We start from the raw sequence: 23,238 nt of genomic DNA on the forward strand, positions 1-23,238 counted from the left end.
AATGCATCAAAACAGCCGGCCGGTGTGGCCGAGCGGTTCTAGGCGTTTCAGTCTGGAACCGCGCGACCGCCTCGGGCATGAATTTGTGTGATGTCCTTAGGTTCGTTAGGTTTAAGTAGTTCTAAGTTCTGGGTAACTGATGACCTCAGTTGTGAAGTCCCATAGTGCTCAGAGCCATTTGAACCATTTTTGCATCAAAACAAAAGCAATAGACAAAACCTGACAAGGAAAGCAACCCATGATGATATCAAAAGACTTTCATTTACATAAGTGAGATGATATCACAGAGAAAGTGCCAGAAAGTGGAAGATAGCGTTTAGACTCTACCAGAACACTTCCGAATCCGAACACCTATCTAATCTACGCTAAATTCAGATACTACGGTTTCGCAATAAAACCTCAGTGTTTTGAATGCAACGGATACAATGGCCAGAAAGGAATAAGGGTAGTAACCTAATCAAAGACTGTCATTAACTGGCGTGTTGCACTGAAAGCCACTTTGTTTTACTGGGTATGATCCTATTGGCAGTGGCGAACACCTTCCTTCCTCCGATCTTGGAAACGACTAGCCCCGCCATTTAAGGAGTGCCCATGGCTTAACGTTGACTTCAACTCACGGTGTAGCTTGGAATTTTTTCACAGTAATAAATCATTGCCGGAGATGTCCCATAAGGGACACAAAAAAATCACAGGACCGGTGATTACAGAGAGTGTTAACACAGGAACCTCGTACTGAAAATTATCCAACAAGCTGGTGAATTTTAATTGTTTCGTAGTGCACCTGAACTCTAAAGAGATTTGTTTCCAGAACGAATTTTCAGTCTGTTGCAGAATGTGCGCTGAATTGAAACTTCATGTTGGATTAAACATTTGCTTATCGCGGCCAAGTTCTCCATCGACTCTTCTATTCAAGCACGACTCACAAACCCATCCCCCGACAGCTTTACTACAGTCTGTACCTCATCTCCTACCTTCCAAACTTCACAGAAGTGCTCCCATAAACATTGTACGCTATAGGCAAAGGTCCCACGTTAAATTCCCAGTTCCACACACACTTGTAATCTGCCTACACTGCGCTGCACAAGAAAAATTCAGTCTGGAAACCATCCCTCAGGCTCCAGAGTATCCTTCCTTCCAGGAGTGCCAGTTCCGCAGGTCGGGGTTCTAGATTTGTTACCGGCAGATTGGCATCGGGAACTCAAATGGGAATCGCTGGAGGGAAGGCGACGTTCTTTTCGAGGAGTACTATTGAGGGAATTTAGAGAACCGGCATTTGAGGCTGACTGCAGAATGCTTCTACTGCCGTCAAAGTACATTTCGCGCAAGAGCCATGAAGATAAGATTAGAGAGGTTAGGTGCAAATGGCTCTGAGCACTATGGGACTTAACATCTGAGGTCATCAGTCCCCTAGAACTTAGAACAACTTAAACCTAACTAACCTAAGGACATCACACACATCCATACCCGAGGCAGGATTCGAATCTGCTACCGTAGCGGTCGCACGGTTCCAGACTGAAGCGCCTAGAACCGCTCGGTCACACCGGCTGGCTAGAGAGGTTAGGGCTCCTACGGAGGCATATACAGGGTGTTTCTGTAAGAGCGTGGAAAAATTTAACAGGACATAGAGGATGCTCCTCTGAACAATTAGAGGCAGGGAACCTGGGGTCAGAGAAGCCAGCTTAAGGAGATGAGCACTTGATGGTGTGACTCCACTACAGAGTAAGGGTTTTCGTCATTTCACACGAGGTTTTCCTGTTTTACGAAATACCAACACGATCAAAGAGGCCTCCTCAGTAAGCAGGGCGATTTGGAGGAAATATGGTCGATTAATCCATTGTTGGAGCAACCGCTGACGCAATGCGACCCTTGGTGCAAAGCAGGTCACAAGCATTAGATGGACTCTTTGCGGGTGATATGTGTATAATTGTTATTCGTGGAGTACTTGCCACACGCTAGTATGTGTAGCGCCCCACGACAAGTATTGTTCAGTGCAACACGTTTCAGCTCCTCCTGTTTGAAATCGGGTGAGCAAGCGGTCCACATGTTGCTAGGTCCCTCGTTTCTTCTTTCCAATCAACCAGTCTCCCATATTTGTCGATCGAGAGAAAGCCCATATCCGAGTTGCGAAACTGCACCGGTACTGCTTCATCTTACTGTACTGTACGTCTCTGAATAGCAGCAAGCAATGAATGGGTCTGTCGTTGATTCATATCTCGTTCTGTCATGGGACAATTTCCTTGCACTAAATAAAGAATATACATGTAAATAAATAGCACAGTAATCCTAGACAAATCGGTTGAAAAGTTTACTTCCTTACCTCCTTAAGGTGGCTTCTCCGACCCCAGGTTCCGTACCTCAGATTGTTCAGTGGAGCATTCTCTGTGTCGTGTTATACTTTTGCACGCTCTTATTCGATTGGGATAGTAAAGGAAACGAGTTGTAGTGGTGTAGGGTATCCCTCGCCATAAACCGCACTGTGGCTTGCGGAGTATGTAGATGTAGTAGATCCGTAAGATATGCTGAAGAACTTCTGTGGCGTTTGGGACGTAGGATATAAGGTAATGGCGGAAGTAAAGTTGTGACTGGCGGTTTGAGTCTTCCTTGAATAGGTCAGGCGGTAGAGAGCTTGGTTCCGAAAGGCAAAGGTTCGAGGCATTTATCTGCCAGTTTCGTAGAGATTTGTTGTTGGCAACATGCTACAGTCGGAAAGTGACAGCTGCAGTCATTATGTGAACGTAAGACCTGAAAACGATTTGTATCGTTAATCATTGTTTGGATAAGTTTGTGTAATTAGAGACAAACTTCATATTTTCACAACCGTGTTGAATATTTTGACCCCAGTGAGCTGCATCTAGTCACTGCAGGAATAATTTCGGTCCATTTAATTGTAACTATTTATAAAATGAATGAAATTTAGAAAACACTATTTTGACAGTAGGGACTAGTGACTATCGGATGATTCACCTCTCCTAGTTTCCACTTACATAACATTCCAATAGGATGCTCGGAGATGAGTCATGACAATGTATCCATTCTCTGTCCATTGGTTCTTAATCGTTATTTATTTATTTGGTCTTAGGCAGCTAACGGTGACAACATTAGTAATTTGAAAGGGATATGTAACTATAATTATTCATCCCGTTTTGGGGTTCAGTTTATTTCATTATTAGCCTCAGATGTAATTTCACGTTTGATGATCGACTGGCAGTGTTACTGTGGTCCTATGGAATAAAAATTAAAACAAGAATAGATTTGTTGTTAAATTGTAAACAAAGATGTTAGATGGTCTGACTTTGTACTTGTAAATATTTATAAATAAATTATGTCAGCAAAAGCTCCGCTAAATTTATTACAGTTACGCCCTCCCCCCCCCCTCACCCTGCCCAAAGATGTCTTTTGACCCGCAGTATTTCTTGGATAGGGCAGCTACACCAGTTAAAGCTACCATCTTGGTGAGGCACAGTCAGTTTAAAGGTATATTTCCTTGAGAGAGAATGCTTGTGACTCGCAGATGTGATGGTTTATGTCACAGTACACCATTCATTTTGAGAATTTAGAGCATCTTATTGCAAGCTATATTAAAGTGAAAGTAGGCGGGGGTGCCACGTCCAAAAACAGAAAAATATTTAGCTGGACATTTTGCCCTAAAAACAAGGCTAACTATTATAAACAGAAAGAGAGTCAGTTTGGTATTTCAGGTCGTTTAATAACAGTCAGTTGCAGTCATTTTTTCTGAGGTCAACCTTAAACGTACTGAAACTAAAATATCAGTAAACAGCGTCATCATTTGGCAGTTATGATAGCAAGTATTTGACCAGTCCTAACCGCCGTCTGCTTCACGTCTGCTGTGCAGCGAGCTACCTTAATTTAAGTATTAACTGTATTTTTCTTACTTGTCACTTTTTCTTCCGTGTGTTTTTGCTTTTAGGAAGCTTTATTTGTCGAGTGCTATTAACAGTGTTCCATAGATTTCGTGTTAGTTTTGAATACAGTCAGAGAGTCCCTTTAGTCAACCATTGTGTCAGTAGTGCTAGTGTTCGTTTTCAATACAGTCCAGAGACAGGTAGTGCTATTTTCTTTGTTTTCTACAAGAAGTGGCTAGCAATCACAGTTTAGTCAATAGTCAGCCGCCTTTAGTGAATTAGCAGTCTAGTTAAAAGTTGATTAACTCTCTACAGTAAATTGATTTCTTAGGATGGATAGGATGTGTGACTGCTGTGTACGGACGCAGGAGGAGCTGGCCACTGTCCGCGAACAGCTGAACGTGTTGATGGCCGCGGTCAGCCGTCTTCAGGCTGCTGCCTCGGAGTGTAGCGGCAGTGGGGAGTGGTGCGTCGCAAGGTACACACCAGGTGTTACATGCTTCACCCACTGTCCCTGCTGTCGAGACATCTTCGCGGGTACCGGGCGCGGTTGGGCCACCCTCTCACCAAGGGGAGTGGCGGGTTCAGCGGCGTTCGCGGTGCACGAGGCGGAGGGTAAATGTGGAGGCTGGCCGTGTGGCATCGCCCGCTCTGCCTGTGAGTGGACATGTGGCTGCTCCTTCAGCAAGGTCCGAGCAGGCACACGGGGGGAGGGGTTTATTAGTTATTGGGAGCTCCAACGTTAGGCGGGTGATGGAGCCCCTTAGGGAAATAGCGAAAAGGTCGGGGAAGAAGGCCAGTGTTCACTCTGTCTGCTTGCCGGGGTGTCTCATCCGAGATGTAGAGGAGGCCCTACCGGCGGCGATAGAGCACTGGGTGCACCCGACTGCAAATTGTTGCTCATGTCGGCACCAATGACTCCTGCCGTCTGGGTTCAGACGTCATCCTCAGTTCGCACGGGCGGTTGGTGGAATTGGTGAAGGCGGAAATCCTCGCTCACGGGGTGGAATCAGAGCTAACTATTTGTAGTATCGTTCCCAGAACCGATCGCGGTCCTCTGGTTTGGAGCCGAGTGGAAGGCTTAAACCAGAGGCTCAGACGATTCTGCGGAGATCTGGGGTGCAAATTTCTCGACCTCCGCTATCGGGTGGAGAAATATAGGGTCCCCCTGAATAGGTCAGGCGTGCACTACACGCCGGAAGCGGCTACAAGGGTAGCGGAGTACGTGTGGAGTGCACATGGGGTTTTTTTAGGTTAGAGAATTCCCTCCCTAGGCCCGACAAGACGCCTCCTGAGACGCGGCAAGGTAGGAGTAGACAAAATGCAAAAGGGAATAACAATATTAATGTGCTAATAGTAAACTGCAGGAGCGTCTATAGAAAGGTCCCAGAACTGCTCTCACTAATAAACGGTCACAACGCCCATATAGTACTAGGGACAGAAAGTTGGCTGAAACCAGACGTAAACAGTAATGAAATCCTAAACTCAGATTGGAATGTATACCGCAGAGACAGGCTGGACAGTGAAGGGGGAGGCGTGTTTATAGCGATAAGAAGTGCAACAGTATCGAAGGAAATTGACGGATATCCGAAATGTGAAATAATTTGGGTGAAGGTCACGGTTAAAGCAGGCTCAGACATGGTAATTGGATGTCTTTATAGGCCCCCTGGCTCAGCAGCTGTTGTGGCTGAGCACCTGAAGGATAATTTGGAAAATATTTCGAGTAGATTTCCCCACCATGTTATAGTTCTGGGTGGAGATTTTAATTTGCCGGATATAGACTGGGAGACTCAAACGTTCATAACGGGTGGCAGGGACAAAGAATCCAGTGACATTTTTTTAAGTGCTTTATCTGAAAACTACCTTGAGCAGTTAAACAGAGAACCGACTCGTGGCGATAACATATTAGACCTTCTGGTGACAAACAGACCCGAACTATTTGAAACAGTTAACGTAGAACAGGAAATCAACGATCATAAAGCGGTTACTGCATCGACGTTTTCAGCCGTAAATAGAAATATTAAAAAAGGTAGGAAGATTTTTCTGTTTAGCAAAAGAGAGAAAAAGCAGATTACAGAGTACCTGACGGCTCAACACAAGTTTTGTCTCAAGTACAGATAGTGTTGAGGATCAGTGGACAAAGTTCAAAACCATCGTACAATATGCGTTAGATGAGTATGTGCCAAGCAAGATCGTAAGAGATGGAAAAGAGCCACCGTGGTACAACAACCGAGTTAGATAACTGCTGCGGAAGCAAAGGGAACTTCACAGCAAACATAAACATAGCCAAAGCCTTGCAGACAAACAAAAATTACGCGAAACGAAATGTAATTTCAAGAGGGCCATGCGAGAGGCGTTCAGTGAATTCGAAAGTAAAGTTCTATGTACTGACTTGGCAGATAATCCTAAGAAATTCTGGTTTTATGTCAAAGCAGTAGGTGGATCAAAACAAAATGTCCAGACACTCTGTGACCAAAATGGTACTGAAACAGAGGATGACAGACTAAAGGCCGAAATACTAAATGTCTTTTTCCAAAGCTGTTTCACAGAGGAAGACTGCACTGTAGTTCCTTCTCTAGATTGTCGAACAGATGACAAAATGGTAGATATCGAAATAGACGACAGAGGGATAGAGAAACATTTAAAATCGCTCAAAGGAGGAAAGGCCGCTGGACCTGATGGGATACCAGTTCTATTTTACACAGAGTACGCGAAGGAACTTGCCCCCTTCTTGCAGCGGTGTACCGTAGGTCTCTAGAAGAGCGTAGCGTTCCAAAGGATTGGAAAAGGGCACAGGTCACCCCCGTTTTCAAGAAGGGACGTCGAACAGATGTGCAGAACTATAGACCTATATCTCTAACGTCGATCAGTTGTAGAATTTTGGAACTCGTATTATGTTCGAGTATAATGACTTTCCTGGAGACTAGAAATCTACTCTGTAGGAATCACCATGGTTTTCGAAAAAGACGGACGTGTGAAACCCAGCTCGCGCTATTCGTCCACGAGACTCAGATGGCCATAGACACGGGTTCACAGGTAGATGCCGTGTTTATTGACTTCCGCAAGGCGTTCGATACAGTTCCCCACAGTCTTTTAATGAACAAAGTAATAGCATATGGACTATCAGACCAATTGTGTGATTGGATTGAGGAGTTCCTAGATAACAGAACGCAGCATGTCATTCTCAATGGAGAGAAGTCTTCCGAAGTAAGAGTGATTTCAGGTGTGCCACAGGGGAGTGTCATGGGACCGTTGCTGTTCACAGTATACATAAATGACCTGGTGGATGACATCGGAAGTTCACTGAGGCTTTTTGCAGATGATGCTGTGGTGTATCGAGAGGTTGTAACAATGGAAAATTGTACTGAAATGCAGGAGGATCTGCAGCGAATTGACGCATGGTGCAGGGAATGGCAACTGAATCTCAATGTAGACAAGTGTAATGTGCTGCGAATACATAGAAAGATAGATCCCTCATCATTTAGCTACAAAATAGCAGGTCAGCAACTAGAAGCAGGTAATTCCATAAATTATCTGGGAGTACGCATTAGGAGTGATTTAAATGGAATGATCATATAAAGTTGATCGTCGGTAAAGCAGATGCCAGACTGAGATTCATTGGAAGAATCCGAAGGAAATGCAATCCGAAAACAAAGGAAGTAGGTTACAGTACGTTTGTTCGCCCACTGCTTGAATACTGTTCATCGATGTGGGATCCGTACCAGATAGCGTTTATAGAAGAGATAGAGAAGATCCAACGGAGAGCAGCGCGCTTCGTTACAGGATCATTTAGTAATCGCCAAAGCGTTACGGAGATGATAGATAAACTCCAGTGGAAGACTCTGCAGGAGAGACGCTCAGTAGCTCGGTACGGGCTTTTGTTAAAGTTTCGAGAACATACCTTCACCGAAGAGTCCAGCAGTATATTTCTCCCTCCTACATATATCTCGCGAAGAGACCATGAGGATAAAATCAGAGAGATTAGAGCCCACACAAAAGCATACAGACAATCCTTCTTTCCACGAACAATAGGAGACTGGAATAGAAGGGAGAACCGATAGAGGTACTCAGGGTACCCTCCGCCACACACCGTCAGCTGGCTTGCGGAGTATGGATGTAGACGTAGATGTAGATGTAGATATAGAAATGGTCAGCCTTCTTCCTCAGGTAATCTTACGTCAAAATAAACTGAAAATGCTTCATTAAAGAAAATAAACAGTTATCTACTCTTCTGCGATGGGAAAGGGAAGATATTCAATAAGTTATTTGAATTAGACTTATAAACAAAAAACAATAATCTGTTACTGAGTATTAATATTTTCATTTAAATACACTTTAACAAAACAGTTATTTTTGTTGGAAATTGTGGTACAGTCCAGAGATTGCAGCTTTGCCGCACAAGAGACGTCAACTTAGATCGATAACACAGACATTGGCGATGTTTCGCTGCAAGCCGAATGAAGGATAGAGCCACGGGTCGTAACACATCTGAAATGTAACGTCCATTGTTCAAAGTGCCGTCAATGCGAGTAAAAGGTGACCGAGACGTGTAACCAATGGCACCCCATACCATCACGCCGGGTGATGACGTTGATGACGAATACACGCTTCCAATGTGCGTTCACCGCGATGTCGCCAAACACGGATGCGACCATCATGATGCTGTAAACAGAACCTGGATTCATCCGAAAAAATGACGTTTTGCCATTCGTGCACCCAGGTTCGTCGTTGAGTACACCATGGCGGGCGCTCCTGTCTGTGATGCAGCGTCAAGGGTAATGGCAGCCATGGTCTCCGAGCTGATACTCCATGCTGCTGCAGACGTCGTCGAACTGTTCGTGCAGATGGTTGGTGTCTTACAAACGTCCCCATCTATTGACTCAGGGATCGGGACATGGCTGCACGATCCGTTACAGCCATGCGAATAAAATGCCTGTCATCTCGACTGCTAGTGATACGAGGCCGTTGGGATCCGGCACGGCGTTCCGTATTACCCTCCTGAGCCCACCGATTCCATATGCTGCTAACAGTCATTGGATGTCGGCCAACGCGAGCAGCAATTTTGCGATACGATAAACCGCAATCGCGATAGGCTACAATCCGACCATTATCAATGTCGGATACGTGATGGTACGCATTTCTCCTCCTTACGCGAGGCATCACAACAACGTTTCACCAGGCAGCGCCGGTCAACTGCTGTTTGTGCATGAGAAATCGGTTGGAAACTTTCCTCATGTCAACACGTTGTAGGTGTCGCCTGCGGCGCCACCCTTGTGTGCATGTTCTGAAAAGCTAATCATTTGCATATCACAACATCTCCTTTCTGTCGGTTTAATTTCGCGTCTGTAGCGCGTCATCTTCGTGGTGTAGCGATTTTAATGGCCAGTAGTGTATATTTTTTTCTCCTCCTAGTAACAGGCTCCTATACCCTGACACAGAAGGAGCTGTATGACAAAAAAAATTGTAGGCGTGTTTCTCATCTGATATATGATGTCTTTCAAATTTCACGCCTTCTGCCGGAGCAGTCAAAGAACCTACATTTGTGTGCGGACGAAAATAGTTTCACCTGGTCACAACATAAATCATTTCGTGGAAATCTTGACAGGATAGTTAATAATTACACTACAACAACAGCATTTTTGTGACTGTCAGTTTATAATTTGTTGGGTTCTTTTATCCATTGGGTGTTTATGAAAGAGAACACCCTTTCGATGTAAACACTAGGCCCAAAAGCTTAAGCGATTAGCATAGAACTTGCCTTAGGTGTACTTTCTCTACATCTTCGCTAAAAGCCTGGCTTGTATATATTTAACCGGCCACGACTGTAAAAAAAGCCACACACCTAGCCGTCCTTGACTTTGGTGGTAAAGTCATAGTGGGGCACCTGCGGGTCTGCAGGTATAAGACGGCAAGAGATTCCCACAGGCGCACGTGCACAGGCGCCATGTGTAGCGGTAGGTGGCACGGCAGTGGCGCGTAGTGGAGTGGGGAGTACTTTTAGAACATGTACAGAGACGGCAGAATGTGTTAGAAATTTGGTGCGAAAATGGTATGGTTTAGCAACGAGAATTAATCAGACTACGCAGACGAAATCCCAGCATTCTGGGGTAGCTTGGGTCACGAACTTCTGTTCATCATTAGAACGAATAACCAGTCCACGCTGTAAATTTTTACTTTTTATTCATTCGGTTATAAGTTTCGGGCCGAGACCCATTTTCCAATCATCATAACGTAATCAAAACTGGCATTTCTGAAGATGTCAAATATGTAGAATGAACATTTATAGTGCATACATAGTGCATAAATAGGCATAGGCCACAGATGTGGCTCGAGGGAAAAATCTCCTTATACATTCCCTGTATTAAATCGGTTTTTAATTAACTGAAAAGTGAAAGATTCATAACACAATTTTCCGGTGGCAGTCGAGACGGAAATAGCCCGAAACGTCACGAAAGATGTCGAAAAGCTAATGATGAAATGTAGAGCGCAGGGAAGTTAGTCTCAGTTCGTCTTTGGTCACATAACGATTCACTAATCATCAACTTTTGGTTATTATTTTATTTCGTGTGGTGCCAGGTTGGTCGGTACTTGCGAAAGAGAACAGGACTTCTGAAATATTACACGTCCATAGTAAATTTTGAGTAATATACGTAGCGTGTGAGACGATAAATATAGGAGAAAGAATGAGACTTTAGTACACGTTTTGTCAGTTCTATAGAAGAACAAAATTGTATACCTCAAATAAATATTAATTAATGGAACCGTTTTTTTTATTATTCACGATGATTGTACCGTAAACTCCCAATTAGTAAATATATCAAAGCCGATATGAAACTTCCTGGCAGATTAAAACTGTGTGCCGGACCGAGACTAGAACTCGGGACCTTTGCCTTTCGCGGGCAAGTGCTCTACCAACTGAGCTCCCCAAGCACGACTCACGCCCGGTACTCACAGCTTTACTTCTGCCAGTACCTCGTCTCCTACCTTCCAAACTTCACAGAAGCTCTTCTGCGATCCTTGCAGAACTAGCACTCCTGGAAGAAAGGATATTGCGGAAAGCTGGTTTAGCCACAGCCTGGGAGATGTTTCTAGAATGAAATTTTCACTCTACAGCGGAGTGTGCGCTGATATGAAATTTCCTGGCAGATTAAAACTGTGTGCCGGACCGAGACGCGAACTCTGGACCTCTGCCTTTCTCGGACAAGTGCTCGTGAAAGGCAAAGGTCCCGAGTTCGAGTCTCGGTCCGGCACACAGTTTTAATCTGTCAGGAAGTTTTATCTCAGTGCACACTCCGCTGTAGAACGAAAATTTCATTCTATATCAAAGCCAGTAAGCACAGCAGCTGTTAGAGACAAGGCGTAATTAGACCGCTGATAGCAAACGAAGTTTAGTATTGGTAAATACTTTATCCACACAGCAGCTGTCTGTGCGATGTGTCATCCACATTGATTCTACGATGGCGTCAGCACAGCCTGCGGGTAATGTGGTAGGGCGGACCGGCAGCGATGACCGGCCACGGAAGTACCTAGCACAGTGACTTCTCGCCACGCATCCGTTCTGGTAGCTACAGACCGTCGTTTCCGCACCTCGCGACCAAATTCTGAGCGAACCTGGGCAGGAGCGAGCACTCACCTCGTGGTCCTTCTCCCGCGCCACTTCGGCCAGACTGCAGCACCGGTCGACCCCCACCTTGAACACCAGGGGGTTGACCCCCAGGTACTTCCCGTTTCCACAACCTGCAACAGCAAGCGGGAGCGCAGAGTTAGACGGACACATCACACTAACTAGGTATTTGCTGTGTTTGTCATGGAAATTCAAAAAATGTGCAAACGTAACGGCGGCTGAACCGCCAGATGACGTTCAGATGGTTTCCACCACAGATAAATGCTGCGCGTACTGTACAGGGAGCGGAACGTAAAACAGACCACCAATAACGAGTAACTCGATGGAGGTGTACTTTCCGCTAAGTTATCGAAGCAGTTTGGCGTATTTACTAGCGTACGCAACTAACTTTTAACGCTTACTGCTACTTAATTATGACATTATTTGTGTTTTATTTTTAATAAAAACTACATATTTTTTCCTGTGGAACTGCGAAAAGCTTCCGACGGAGACTTCAGCGATATAACATCTATGGAACGTAATCAAGATATCAAGATCACAACTGCAAACAACTGTCCCGCTATCAGAACAAGTGGTACCAAAGACACCTGCTCACTGTATCGAATGGCAAAGTTAATAAATATATTTTGAGGATTCCGTGGTCGAGCAAAACACAGTTCCTTGTTTTCCATTATTCGGGCATGCAGAATGCAATACTATCATCAATGAGTTTCTCTACATCTCGCCACGAAACAAAGCCTTGGAGGATATGGAATGAATCAAACGATACACTAACACACAGAAGCACCCACTGTAGGCTATACCCGTAAAGAACACTGACAGAGAATTATGATGAGTCCTAGTACACTGACACTACATGGTGTCTCTCCTAAGAACCGCCAGGCACATTTCCTCTGGAATTCGATTTTGTTTTTGCAACATGTACTTAGAGACAGTCCAAACAAATATTGCTCATCGTATCTTTCACACGACGTCCATTGTCGACAGATAGCGTAGGTTAGTTTCCAGTTACAAAGTTTCCTTTCGGCAGAGCGATTCCTCATTAGTGTCGAACCAGCGTTTGAAGCCGAACACTCAGCCTCAGATGTCCAAAGAACAAGCAGGTTTTATTGCAGGAAAAGGATTTCGCGAACAGACCCTCAATATGTGATGCATAACTCACAAATTGCAAGAACTCTTTGTTCCGGTTTTTCTCTGATTTCTTGACTGTAGGGAAACCTTTCACTGGGACAAGTTATGGCAGGTGATCGGAGAGTTCGGTGTCCTACCACTGTTGACAGCACTGCTCAGAAGTTGAATCACCTAGCAGCTGTGAAGACAAATGCTGGCACGTGTGATTTCTTCAGTTCATCAAATGGTGTTCAGACAGGATTCTGTCCTATCCCCCTTTAATATATTTTGTGTGGGATCTACAATTTAAAAACCTCTCTCACACCGGCCTGATTTAGCTTCACTGATCAGGATAGTAAAAACATCCTTATGTTAAGGGAATTTTCATTCACAAAGCAGGCTTATCACATTCACACAGTTCAATACTGTTCTATCCTGATTAAATTGAGCTTAACTTAAAGTCCATAAGGCAGTGAAGCCATTTTGAAGTGTCGGTGCGACGAAAATTGTCAGTCGATCTCCTGAAAACATTTGTAATAATTATTAACTTTCGGTGATCACATGGGGAAGACCGGAGATCTGCTGGTAAGACCGTGTTAGCCTATTTACTTGAAGTAACTGGATATCTTGAGCATACAAAACGGCAGGTTCGTCCAGTGTAAATCAGACGTTCCCCACTGATCCCGTGCAACACAGCGTAGTAAGCAGACACTGTCAATAATAATCAGTTAAATAATACGCGAACACACTTACTTTAGTTTAGTTCATGTATTAAATTCCTTCTCATACAGAATCTCATCAAGATGGCGACTAGCTCAACAATACATACATATACATCCTTCTTTCACGACTAATCGGCAAGAAGACCTCCATTCTTTTCCCAAGAGAAAACATAGATAGCAGAGAAGCTATTCCATGGAGTAAATGGACGCTCCAACGAATAATTGGGCTTAAAACTACTTTGCATTGATAATCGGTAAGATGAGAAGAGATATTTCGAGATATGTACTGAGTTATATAATTTATAAAATTTCTGAAAATATCGCGGAGAGACCGCTGCAAGAGACATTACATCGCCCCTCGCAGCGAGCAAAGTTGATATGTATCCACTTTGTGAGCTAACTATTGGCTTAGCTAACTCGTTAGAATTTGTGGAACATACGTTCCTATAAATTTTAAGAAGTTAGTAAGAATTTTTTGATTACAAGAATTGAAAGAGATTTGGTATCTTCGTTACCTAGATACCTAGTTGTTGCTTTCACGTGTACTGGGGCATACCCGCATCCCACGTACACAACCAGGGAAGATGGACTTATATACTTGTTAATCAGGTCTACCTATTCAGGAACTGGCCTTCACAGGGAAACCCCGGAAAACCTGGAGGCTTAGACCCCAACTAGGTATCACAGATGATAGGAAAGACAGAATAATTTAGAAATTTGAGAGTTATCTAGAATTCATAGGGAAGATAAAATCTCCCTCATAGCCAAAAAAAACTTTACACATGCAATTTTTTTTTACAATCTACTGAAAAATTTTCTTCATCGATGTCTTGCTGAACTGCGGTGAAACTGATCGAACAGGAACATGGGACACGGCACGGAGGACAGGCGTCGCATTGGCGTACCGGACAGGAGACGTAACGGATTTGAGAGACCAGAAGGAACCTCAGCAACAGGTACTCAGGATTGTGGCATGAAACAATCGAAATTCGTCTAAGGAATGGTCAACTATTAAAGATTCCTGGAAGAGAATGGTTAGTTGAACTTCTCCAGATTCATTTTGAACTCAAATGTGGACCTGATCCATCCAATCTTCCATCTGAGGAATGGGAAAAATCCATTCGTCTTATACTTTCCACACTTAGGTGTCTTAATCGATACTGTAGTTGCACAATATCACAACTCCAGATCGGAAAACAATTTTGAAAACATGGATAATTTCATCCATCTTCTTGAGTAAGCCAAAAGGTTCTAATCTTGGTTTTATTTATTTATTTATTTATTTTTCGTTGGCTTTTCCAGGTGGAAGTAGATCTGCATCTTTCCTAATTTGGTTTCAAGTACGAATGTGGATACTGTAGTTGCACAATATCACAACTCCAGATCGGAAAACAATTTTGAAAACATGGATAATTTCATCCATCTTCTTGAGTAAGCCAAAAGGTTCTAATCCTGGTTTTATTTATTTATTTATTTATTTTTCGTTGGCTTTTCCAGGTGGAAGTAGATCTGCATCTTTCCTAATTTGGTTTCAAGTACGAATGTGGATAGCATGTCAGAATGTTAAAAACTTTATTATTTGAGATAATTTCCAAAAAAAAATTATATCTTACTCATACATGATTAAAATGAAATTTTGCTGAAAGAGAACGTTTAATTAAGTCTTGCTGCATGACCTCTCCAGCTGAAATTAATTTTTCTCTTTTATACTCCAAATGCCGCATTTTCTCATGAACATATATGAATGCAATATAACAATAAACAAATCCAACTGGAAAATGACACATTATTATAAATTCAATGAAGAACTTTCTTATTAACTCTAATTTTATAAACACACACTAAGATGGTTAATTAAATTCTCTTGAATAGAATTTAGCTCGCGCCAAAAAAAAAAAAAAAAAAAAAAAAAAAAAAAAAAAAAAAAAAAAAACCAGCGAGTCTTTATATCTGTGGACAGTAGCAATCGATTCTAATTTCCTAACGCGGTTCATTTGTTCTCCTGTGAACTGTCAGTTTACAAACACTAACTCCACACGCAAGCGCCGTATTCGATCATATAGTTTCAGTAAACTTATTCTCACTGGAGATTAACACTCCCTGAATGTATATTATTTCACACGCATAAGCTTCTTTGGTGATCATCGTGTAGACAGATAATCCGTAAGTCTTCACAGCAGCAATAGCTACAGTTCCACTTACTTTTCTAAATATTCCTATACTATCACGGAAGTAATCGCTTACTGTTCATTAAACTATCACAGATGCTTGGCATGCTGTCATTTAACCTATCACAGTAGCTGAGGCATACTGTCCTTCGCACTTCAATTATTATTATTATTATTTTTTTTATTTATTTTTTTTTACACTCAAATACTTTTCATTTAATTTGAAACACTTTCCTTAAAAGTACCTCTTTAGGTCTACATGGGGAAATAATCCTTTTATTCTTCCAGAATCCGGATATGCTAATAAATACGCACCAAGATTCGGTATATCAACTATTATATATGGACCTGTATAAATTAGATTCCATTTTCTGATGGTCTTCTTCAACCTTGATGACTTGATGCGTCTTCTTAAAAGAATTTTTTGTCCGATATTGAAAGTCTGAATCCGTTTGATGTTTCTGTCATGGATTTCCTTTCGCTGTCTTGCTTTCTCCGTAATATTAATGAGAGCATTGCGAAATTTTTCTTCCCATGACATTTTGGTGTCCTCGAGTTTAGGCAAGTTATCTACCCAAAAGTTTCTTTCGTTATCTCTGAACATCAGTTCATTCGGGGTAAAGTTTGTAGAACTATGAGGTAAATCATTAAATCTGCTCAAACTCGGTCAAATAGTTTATCCAGGTAGTTTGTTTATCATGACAGTACGCTCTCATGAATCTATTTAGTTCTCGAAAAACCCGTTCAATTAAATTCCCTTGTGGATGATAGCAAGATGTAAATATCTGTTTTATTCCTAGTTGTGATACTAATTTTCTCCATGAATATCCAGTAAATATCTTCGCATTGTCGGAGATTATAGATTTTGGAATCCCTGCATGAGGAATGTAGTCATTTACAAACTTTACTGCGGCAGCTCTTGCAGTTGCTGATTTTATAGGATATAGTTTAACATATTTTGTAAACACATCACAGAATCCAATAATGTACTTAACACCACCTCTGGCTCTAGGAAGTGGTCCACAAATATCACATGATATAAGTGATCTTGGTGCTTCAGGTATTATTGAGTGAAGCGCAATTTTATTTCCTTTGTTGTCCGGCTTAGCCTTTCGACAGAGAATACATTTCTGTATGACTTTGTGCACTTTTCGCCTTATATTTGGGAAGTAACAATAATATCTAATCTTATGAGCACACTTTACAACACCAACATGACCCCAGGTCAAATGTGTAAACCAAATTAATCGTTCTTCATATTCTTCGGGTATGCAGACACACCACTTTGGATTCTCAGCCTTCCCAGATTTAAAAAATAAAATATTATTCACAAGTCGGTAGTGTTCCAAATTGACCATAGGATTTTGTTGATTGAATTGTCGTATTATAACATTCCATTGTCGAACCTTCTTCTGAAGCTGAGCCATTGTCTTACATAAATGAATATAATATAACTTGTAATTATTTTCTTGAAGAAGAAGCACTGGAAATTCTGCCTTATTATTTACATCCAGTTCAGGTGTTATTCCTTCTGGAGATCTTGACAACGCGCCAGCTATAATATTTTCTTTTCCGGCTACATGAATAATTTGAAACTGATATTCTTGCAGCGCCAGCGTCCACCTTGACAAGCGAGGATGCAGCAACTTACAAGTTTGTAAAAAGGCAAGTGATTGGTGGTAACAATAAACGGCTATCCTTGAGCCATATACATAATAAGTAAACCTTTTAAAAGACCAAATAACTGCTAAAGCTTCCAATTCCGTAGTGGTACATGCTCTTTCACAGGTGGATAAAACTCTGCTAGCAAATGAAATTGGACAAAAGGTTTTTACACCATTGATGTACCTAATTTGAAATAAACAAGATCCTAATCCCACATCTGATGAATCAGTGGCTAAACAGAATCCGACATTCATATCAGGGTGGTATAATAACGGAGCATTTATCAGTTGATCCTTAATTTCACAAAAAGCCTTTTCACAATCATTAGACCATTGCCATGGTACACCTTTCCTCAGGAGCCGGTTTAGTGCTTCAGAGTTCATTGCTTGAGTTTTAATAAATCGACTGTACAACATTTAAACAGAATATGCTGTAAGAAGTTGATGGTTAGACTAAAGGCATCTCAAGTGGTGGTAGAACATTTAACAACCGGAGATTTTCTGGTGGCGCAGTTCTTTCATCCACCAGCGAAGATGATCTTTCTGAGCTACTAACAAACCTGAACGACATTATCGTAGGGATGACACAGTAGTCTCAGCAAGTTCAAACCCATAACAACTGATTGAGGGGCACAGGTCCAACTCAAAGGTCGATTAAAGGAAGTGGAAGACGCGCGTTCTTTCATCAATCTTGGGCCAACTATCTGCGACGCAGGGAGCTGTGAACGTGAGAGATCACACTGTTAGAGTGGATACGAAGAAGATCACCAAGATCTTGCAGGACCGGGAGAACAAATACCACAAATGTCCGGATTATCAAAAACACTCGTGTTTGTCTCTTCTTTTATGGTTCTGAAAGGTGGATCCAAAAGGCCAGATCCGAGCAGTTTACTGATGCATTTGAATTCTGGCCCTGACACGGGCTGATGCACTTAAAATTGATCTCAAAAAGAACAAATGCGTCCATGATTGAGCAACATGAGATCTCCAGGTGCCTTTCTTCTCGTATACACCAAAATATTCTCCAATTCTCTAGCAATATTGTGAGAAGAGATGAAGAAAATGTGTAGAAAAGCGTCATGGGAGCAACGATCGAGGGCAAGAGACCAAGGGGAAAAGTAGCAAACGGATAGATACATCAGATCAGGAAGATCTCCGGTCTACTTATTTAGCAGGCTATAAGAGAAGCTGGTAGCCGTCTTGGATGGAGACGCTTGATACCCCCTCCCATAATGATCACCAGCGATCGCGACATCTGTGTTTGAGCCATGCGACTGGCTCACCCGTTAGGACTGCGGCAGACAAGCCTGTGGTCGTGGGGCTATAAAGGAAAACGAACTGTAAATGAACCGACACGACACTTTGCCTGAAGATGACGCGTAGGATACTCGTCGAAACGTTGAGACAATACTTCTTCACGACTCGGACGATAATCCGAAAAGGTTTCATCAATGTAATGCGACGAAAAAGCCTACGTTCCCATATATCTTCCAAACCACTGTATCAATCTAGTAGACATGACGTCGCTATCTTCCGCTCTCGGTCACCTACATCTCTGCATCTGACACGTATGAATTTCTGTAGACGGGTTTATAGGAAGAGTTTGTAAGTGTGCCTCGTTTGCCGCGTTTCTAACGCACTGACGTTGGTATTTTGATGTGTGCTGTAGTATGTATGGCGTGAATTGGATTACGGTTTATAGGAGGTGTGTGAGAAAAGTAATGACACTGATTTTTTTATTTATTTTTATTTTACGCGTGTAGTTCCGTAAGCCCAAATTGAGGAGCAGATTTCCAAGGTCATAAAATTACAACGTAAAAGTAATAACAGATAAAAGTAAAATGCTTATGAACCCAAAAAAGGGGCAATCCATAAGCGTATGTAAAAGCAATAAAGAATATAGCACAGGAATCAGCTTAATTTTTTAAAGAACTCCTCGACATAATAGGAGTGACGCATGAGGAAACCCTTCAGTTTCGATTTGAAAGCACGTGGATTACTGCTAAGATTTTTGAATTCTTGTCGTAGCTTATTGAAAATGGATGCAGCAGTGTACTGCACACTTTTCTGCACAAAAAAGTGCGATCCAAATACAGATTGGATATGTGCCTAGTGTTGAGTGAAAGCTGCTAATTCTTGGTAATAAGCTGAAACAGTTATGAAAAAACGTCAGTATAGAATATATATATATATGTATTGAGAGGCCAATGTCAGAATATCCAGATAGTGAACAGGGGTCGACAAGAAGTTCGCAAACTTACCTTACTTATTGCCCGAACCCCCCGTTTCTGAGCCAAATATGTCCTTTGAGAAAGGGAAGAGTTACCCCAAAATATAATACCATACGTCATAAGCGAAAAAATGGTTCAAATGGCTCTGAGCACTGTGGGACTTAACTTCTGAGGTCATCAGTCCCCTAGAACATAGAACTACTTAAACCTAACTAACCCAAGGACATCACACACATCCATGCCCGAGGCAAGATTCGAACCTGCGACCGTAGCGGTCGCGCGGTTCCAGACTGTAGCGCCTAGAACCGCTCGGCCACTCCGGCCGGCCATAAGCGAAAGAAAATAAGTAAAGTAGACTAATTATCGTGTCAAACGATAACTTGCTTCAGATACCGTTCGAATAGTAAAAATGGCAGCTTTAAGTCTTTGATCAAGATCCTGAACGTGGACTTTCCACGACAGTTTACTATCCATCTGAACACCTAGAAATTTGAACTTCAGTTTCACCAATCATATGCCCATTTTGTGAATTTAAAACGTAGAGTTTTGTTGAATTGTGTTAGAAACCATAAAAACTGAGTTTTAATGCTATTTAGCGTTAGATTATTTTCTACAAGCCATGAACTTACGTCATGAAGTACGCCATTTGGAACAGTGCCAGTCTTGAACACAACATCCTTTACTACCAAGCTAGTGTCACTGGCAAACAGAATTATTTGAGAATCACTTGTGATACAAGAGAGCATATCATTTATACAAATAAGGAACAGGAGTGGCCCCAGCACTGATCCCTGAGGCAGCCCCAATTTGACCATGCCCCAACCAGACCCCACATCATAGTCATTCTCAACACTGTAGATAACGATCTTTTGCTATCAGTTGTTAAAGGAAGAGGTCAACAAATAGTGAGCTTTTCCCCGTATTCCATAATTGTCCAACTTCTGGAGCAATATTTTGTGATCAACACAATCTAACGCCTTAGTTGAATAAAAAAAAGATTCCTAGTGCTCGAAACCTTTTGTTTAAACCACCCAGTACCTCACATAGAAAAGAGAATATAGAATTTTCAGTTGTTAAACCATTCTAGAACTGAACAGTACGTTTGATAGCAAATTATGTGAAATAAAATGTTTAATTATCCTTACATGCACAGCCTTTTCAATAAATTTAGCAACAACTGATGGCATAGAAATAGGTCTAAAATTGTCCACATTATCCTTTTCTCCCTTTTTATAAAGCGGTTTTACTACTGAGTACTTTAATCGTTCAGGAAACTGACCATTCTTAAAGGAAAAATTGCAAATATGGCTAAGTACAGGGCTAATATATGCAATAAAGTACTTTAATATTCTGCTAGATCCTCCATCATATCCACTAGAGAGTCCCTAGTCTTCAGTGGTTTAATTGTTGACTCAATCTCCCCCTTGTCAGTATCACAGAGGATTATTTCAGAAATCTACCAAGTTTCTACTTTTGTGGAAAAACGACTTTGTCCCCATCAAAGCAGTTCCCTTCTGCAGTTATTTCACCGGCGGAGTCGCTATTCCTATTCTTTGGAGCAGCGCTGAAAATATTCACCTGGTAGGGCCTTTAACGAGTCGGTCACATTCTATTGAATGTTCCCCAGAGTCCAAAATGGTTTTCTTTTAAGACATTTTTCAATTTAGGGAAAAGAAAAAGTCACAGGGTCTCAGATCAAGTTAATAGGGTGCCGTGGAACAACAGGAATGCCTTTTGACGTAGACAGTTCCGTGATGGAATCGGCCGGGTTTGCATGGGACCTTGTCATGATACATCGAGCTTTTGTCGGCCGAAGAGATGTCTCGGTATAGCACTCCTAATTATACCGCTTTGTCTCAGGGTCGTACTGAAAAATCAAGGATTCATCGCCTGTGATCGCACGACTGAACAATTCGTAATCTTTGGAAATCATCCAAAGAAGATCAACGCACGCCTTTCTTTGATTGTCCTTTTGCTCAATTGTAAAGTTTTCGGGCACCGTTTTGGCACAAACCTTTCGCACGTGCAAAACTTCTGTCAAAATTTGACAGTGTGTAACAGATCAGCCACCGCCCTTATTGTTAAACGTCGGTCTGATATCACAAGAACACGCACACGTTCTACGTTTTCTTGTGTTTTTTGAAGTTGAAGGTCTCTCTGAGCAATGTTCGCCATAACGCGTTTTCGGCCTTCCAAGAATGATTTGTTCCAGCGAAAAACTTGTGCTCTTGATGAGGAATGTTCCCCATAGGCCTGTATCAACTTTTAAAAGTCACGCTCACGGATTCCTTAAGTTAAACACAGAACTTGATGGCGTAATTTTGGTCTAAATTGCCCTGTTTCGTTTTCGTAACGCACAACAAAAACAAAACTTGACCGATGGCGCTCTCAAAAATCACGTGATGGCCATAGAGAGCGGAACGTAGGACTGAGCATCTGGGAGGGATGAACACACCGGTCTACACAAGTAGAGCAACACAGCGTTGCCAGATCGCTCGTAGTGTTGTCGGTCTCATTACTTTTCTCACACACCTCGTATGTTGTCCGTGTGAGCAAGAGGAGTCAAAGAACAGCTACAAAATATGTAAAAAGTTTGGAACTTTCTTTTACATTTTCTGTAACTCTTATTGACGTATCGCCATGCGTTAAATAGTTATGGCGATTTTTAATGGCTATATTTATTATGAATTGCCATTTATTTTTATATTTCCAGGGAACAGGGACGAGAGTAGGCGTTTAGAGGGAGAAAAAATCTTACGATGAATGGCAGAGTTAATGGAAGTGTTCTAGATGACGGATTCCACAAATTTCTTATGAAAGGTACTGGAAGTTTACACATCTATTAGGACTTTTGATGGCACTACACAAAGAAAATATCTCAAGGCTTTCGCCAAGCATGTCCACCTCCTCACAATGTTTCAAAACGTTCACGCTGGCGCTGAAAATCGTGTTTCTCGCTATGGGACGGCAATAGTGTTCCTCTTTGAGCTCTATGATGACAAGTGCCACTTTTTCTTTCACTGCTTCAGCGGACTGAAGTCTTGATCCTTTTAATGCTTATTTGACCTTAGGGAATAGATAAATGTCACATGGTGCTACGTGGTACGAATAAGATGGGTGGTCTAATACTGGGATGTTGCACTTCAATAGAGACCTCCTAACAGACAATGAGATATTAGTCAGTGCATTGTCTTAATGCGGAACCCATGACTTGTTCTTCCACAATTCAGGTCTTTTTTCTTTCTCACAAAGTTGAACAAGAACTGCAAGGTACTAATGTTGATTAATAGTTTGACCTTCAGGAACCAACTGAAGATACACATTTCCATGAATATCGAAGAAAAAAATCATCGTCTCTTTGAATCTTGATTTGCTCAATCGACCTTTTTTAGCTCTCAGTGAAGTTGGGCACTTCCAAAGCAAGGATTGGCGGTTATTTTCTGGATCATAAGTGAAAAATCAAGATTCGTCACATGTTATCACTCCTTCCAAGAAATCAGTATTATTTTCAGTGATATTAAAAACTGTCAGTTTAAACATTTCCACGAGCTTGTATTTGTTCGATCGTGAAAATTTTCGCGCACAATTTTCTCATGCTAAACTGGTTACGTAAAATTTACCTTGCTCATCGTTTCTCAATTCTTACAGTATCAGCGATCGATCAAACACTAAACTGACCGTCAGATCGAATCAGATTAAGTGCTTTTTCTACATTTTCATCCGTTTTTGATGTTGAAGGGCGTCCCGGGCGTGAGTCATCTTCAGCGTCTCCTCGGCCATATTGAAAACGCTTGAACCACTGAAAAACTCGCGTTCATGGTAAACAGTTTCGCCATATGCTTCCGTCAGTAAAAGA

General features: G+C 42.0%; 1 protein-coding gene across 1 annotated transcript in view; it reads right to left on the reverse strand.

Moving 5' to 3' along the window:
* The window catches only part of LOC124623084 (serine/arginine repetitive matrix protein 2), a 495,093-nt gene that overhangs the window by 326,116 nt on the left and 145,739 nt on the right, over positions 1 to 23,238 (reverse strand). Inside the window, exon 2 of the mRNA XM_047148875.1 lies at positions 11,497 to 11,600. Coding sequence (XP_047004831.1) covers positions 11,497 to 11,600 — 104 coding nt within the window. The remainder of the gene's footprint in view (positions 1 to 11,496; positions 11,601 to 23,238) is intronic.

Source organism: Schistocerca americana, chromosome 7, assembly GCF_021461395.2.
Source record: "Schistocerca americana isolate TAMUIC-IGC-003095 chromosome 7, iqSchAmer2.1, whole genome shotgun sequence".
Taxonomy (NCBI): Eukaryota; Metazoa; Arthropoda; class Insecta; order Orthoptera; family Acrididae; genus Schistocerca; species Schistocerca americana.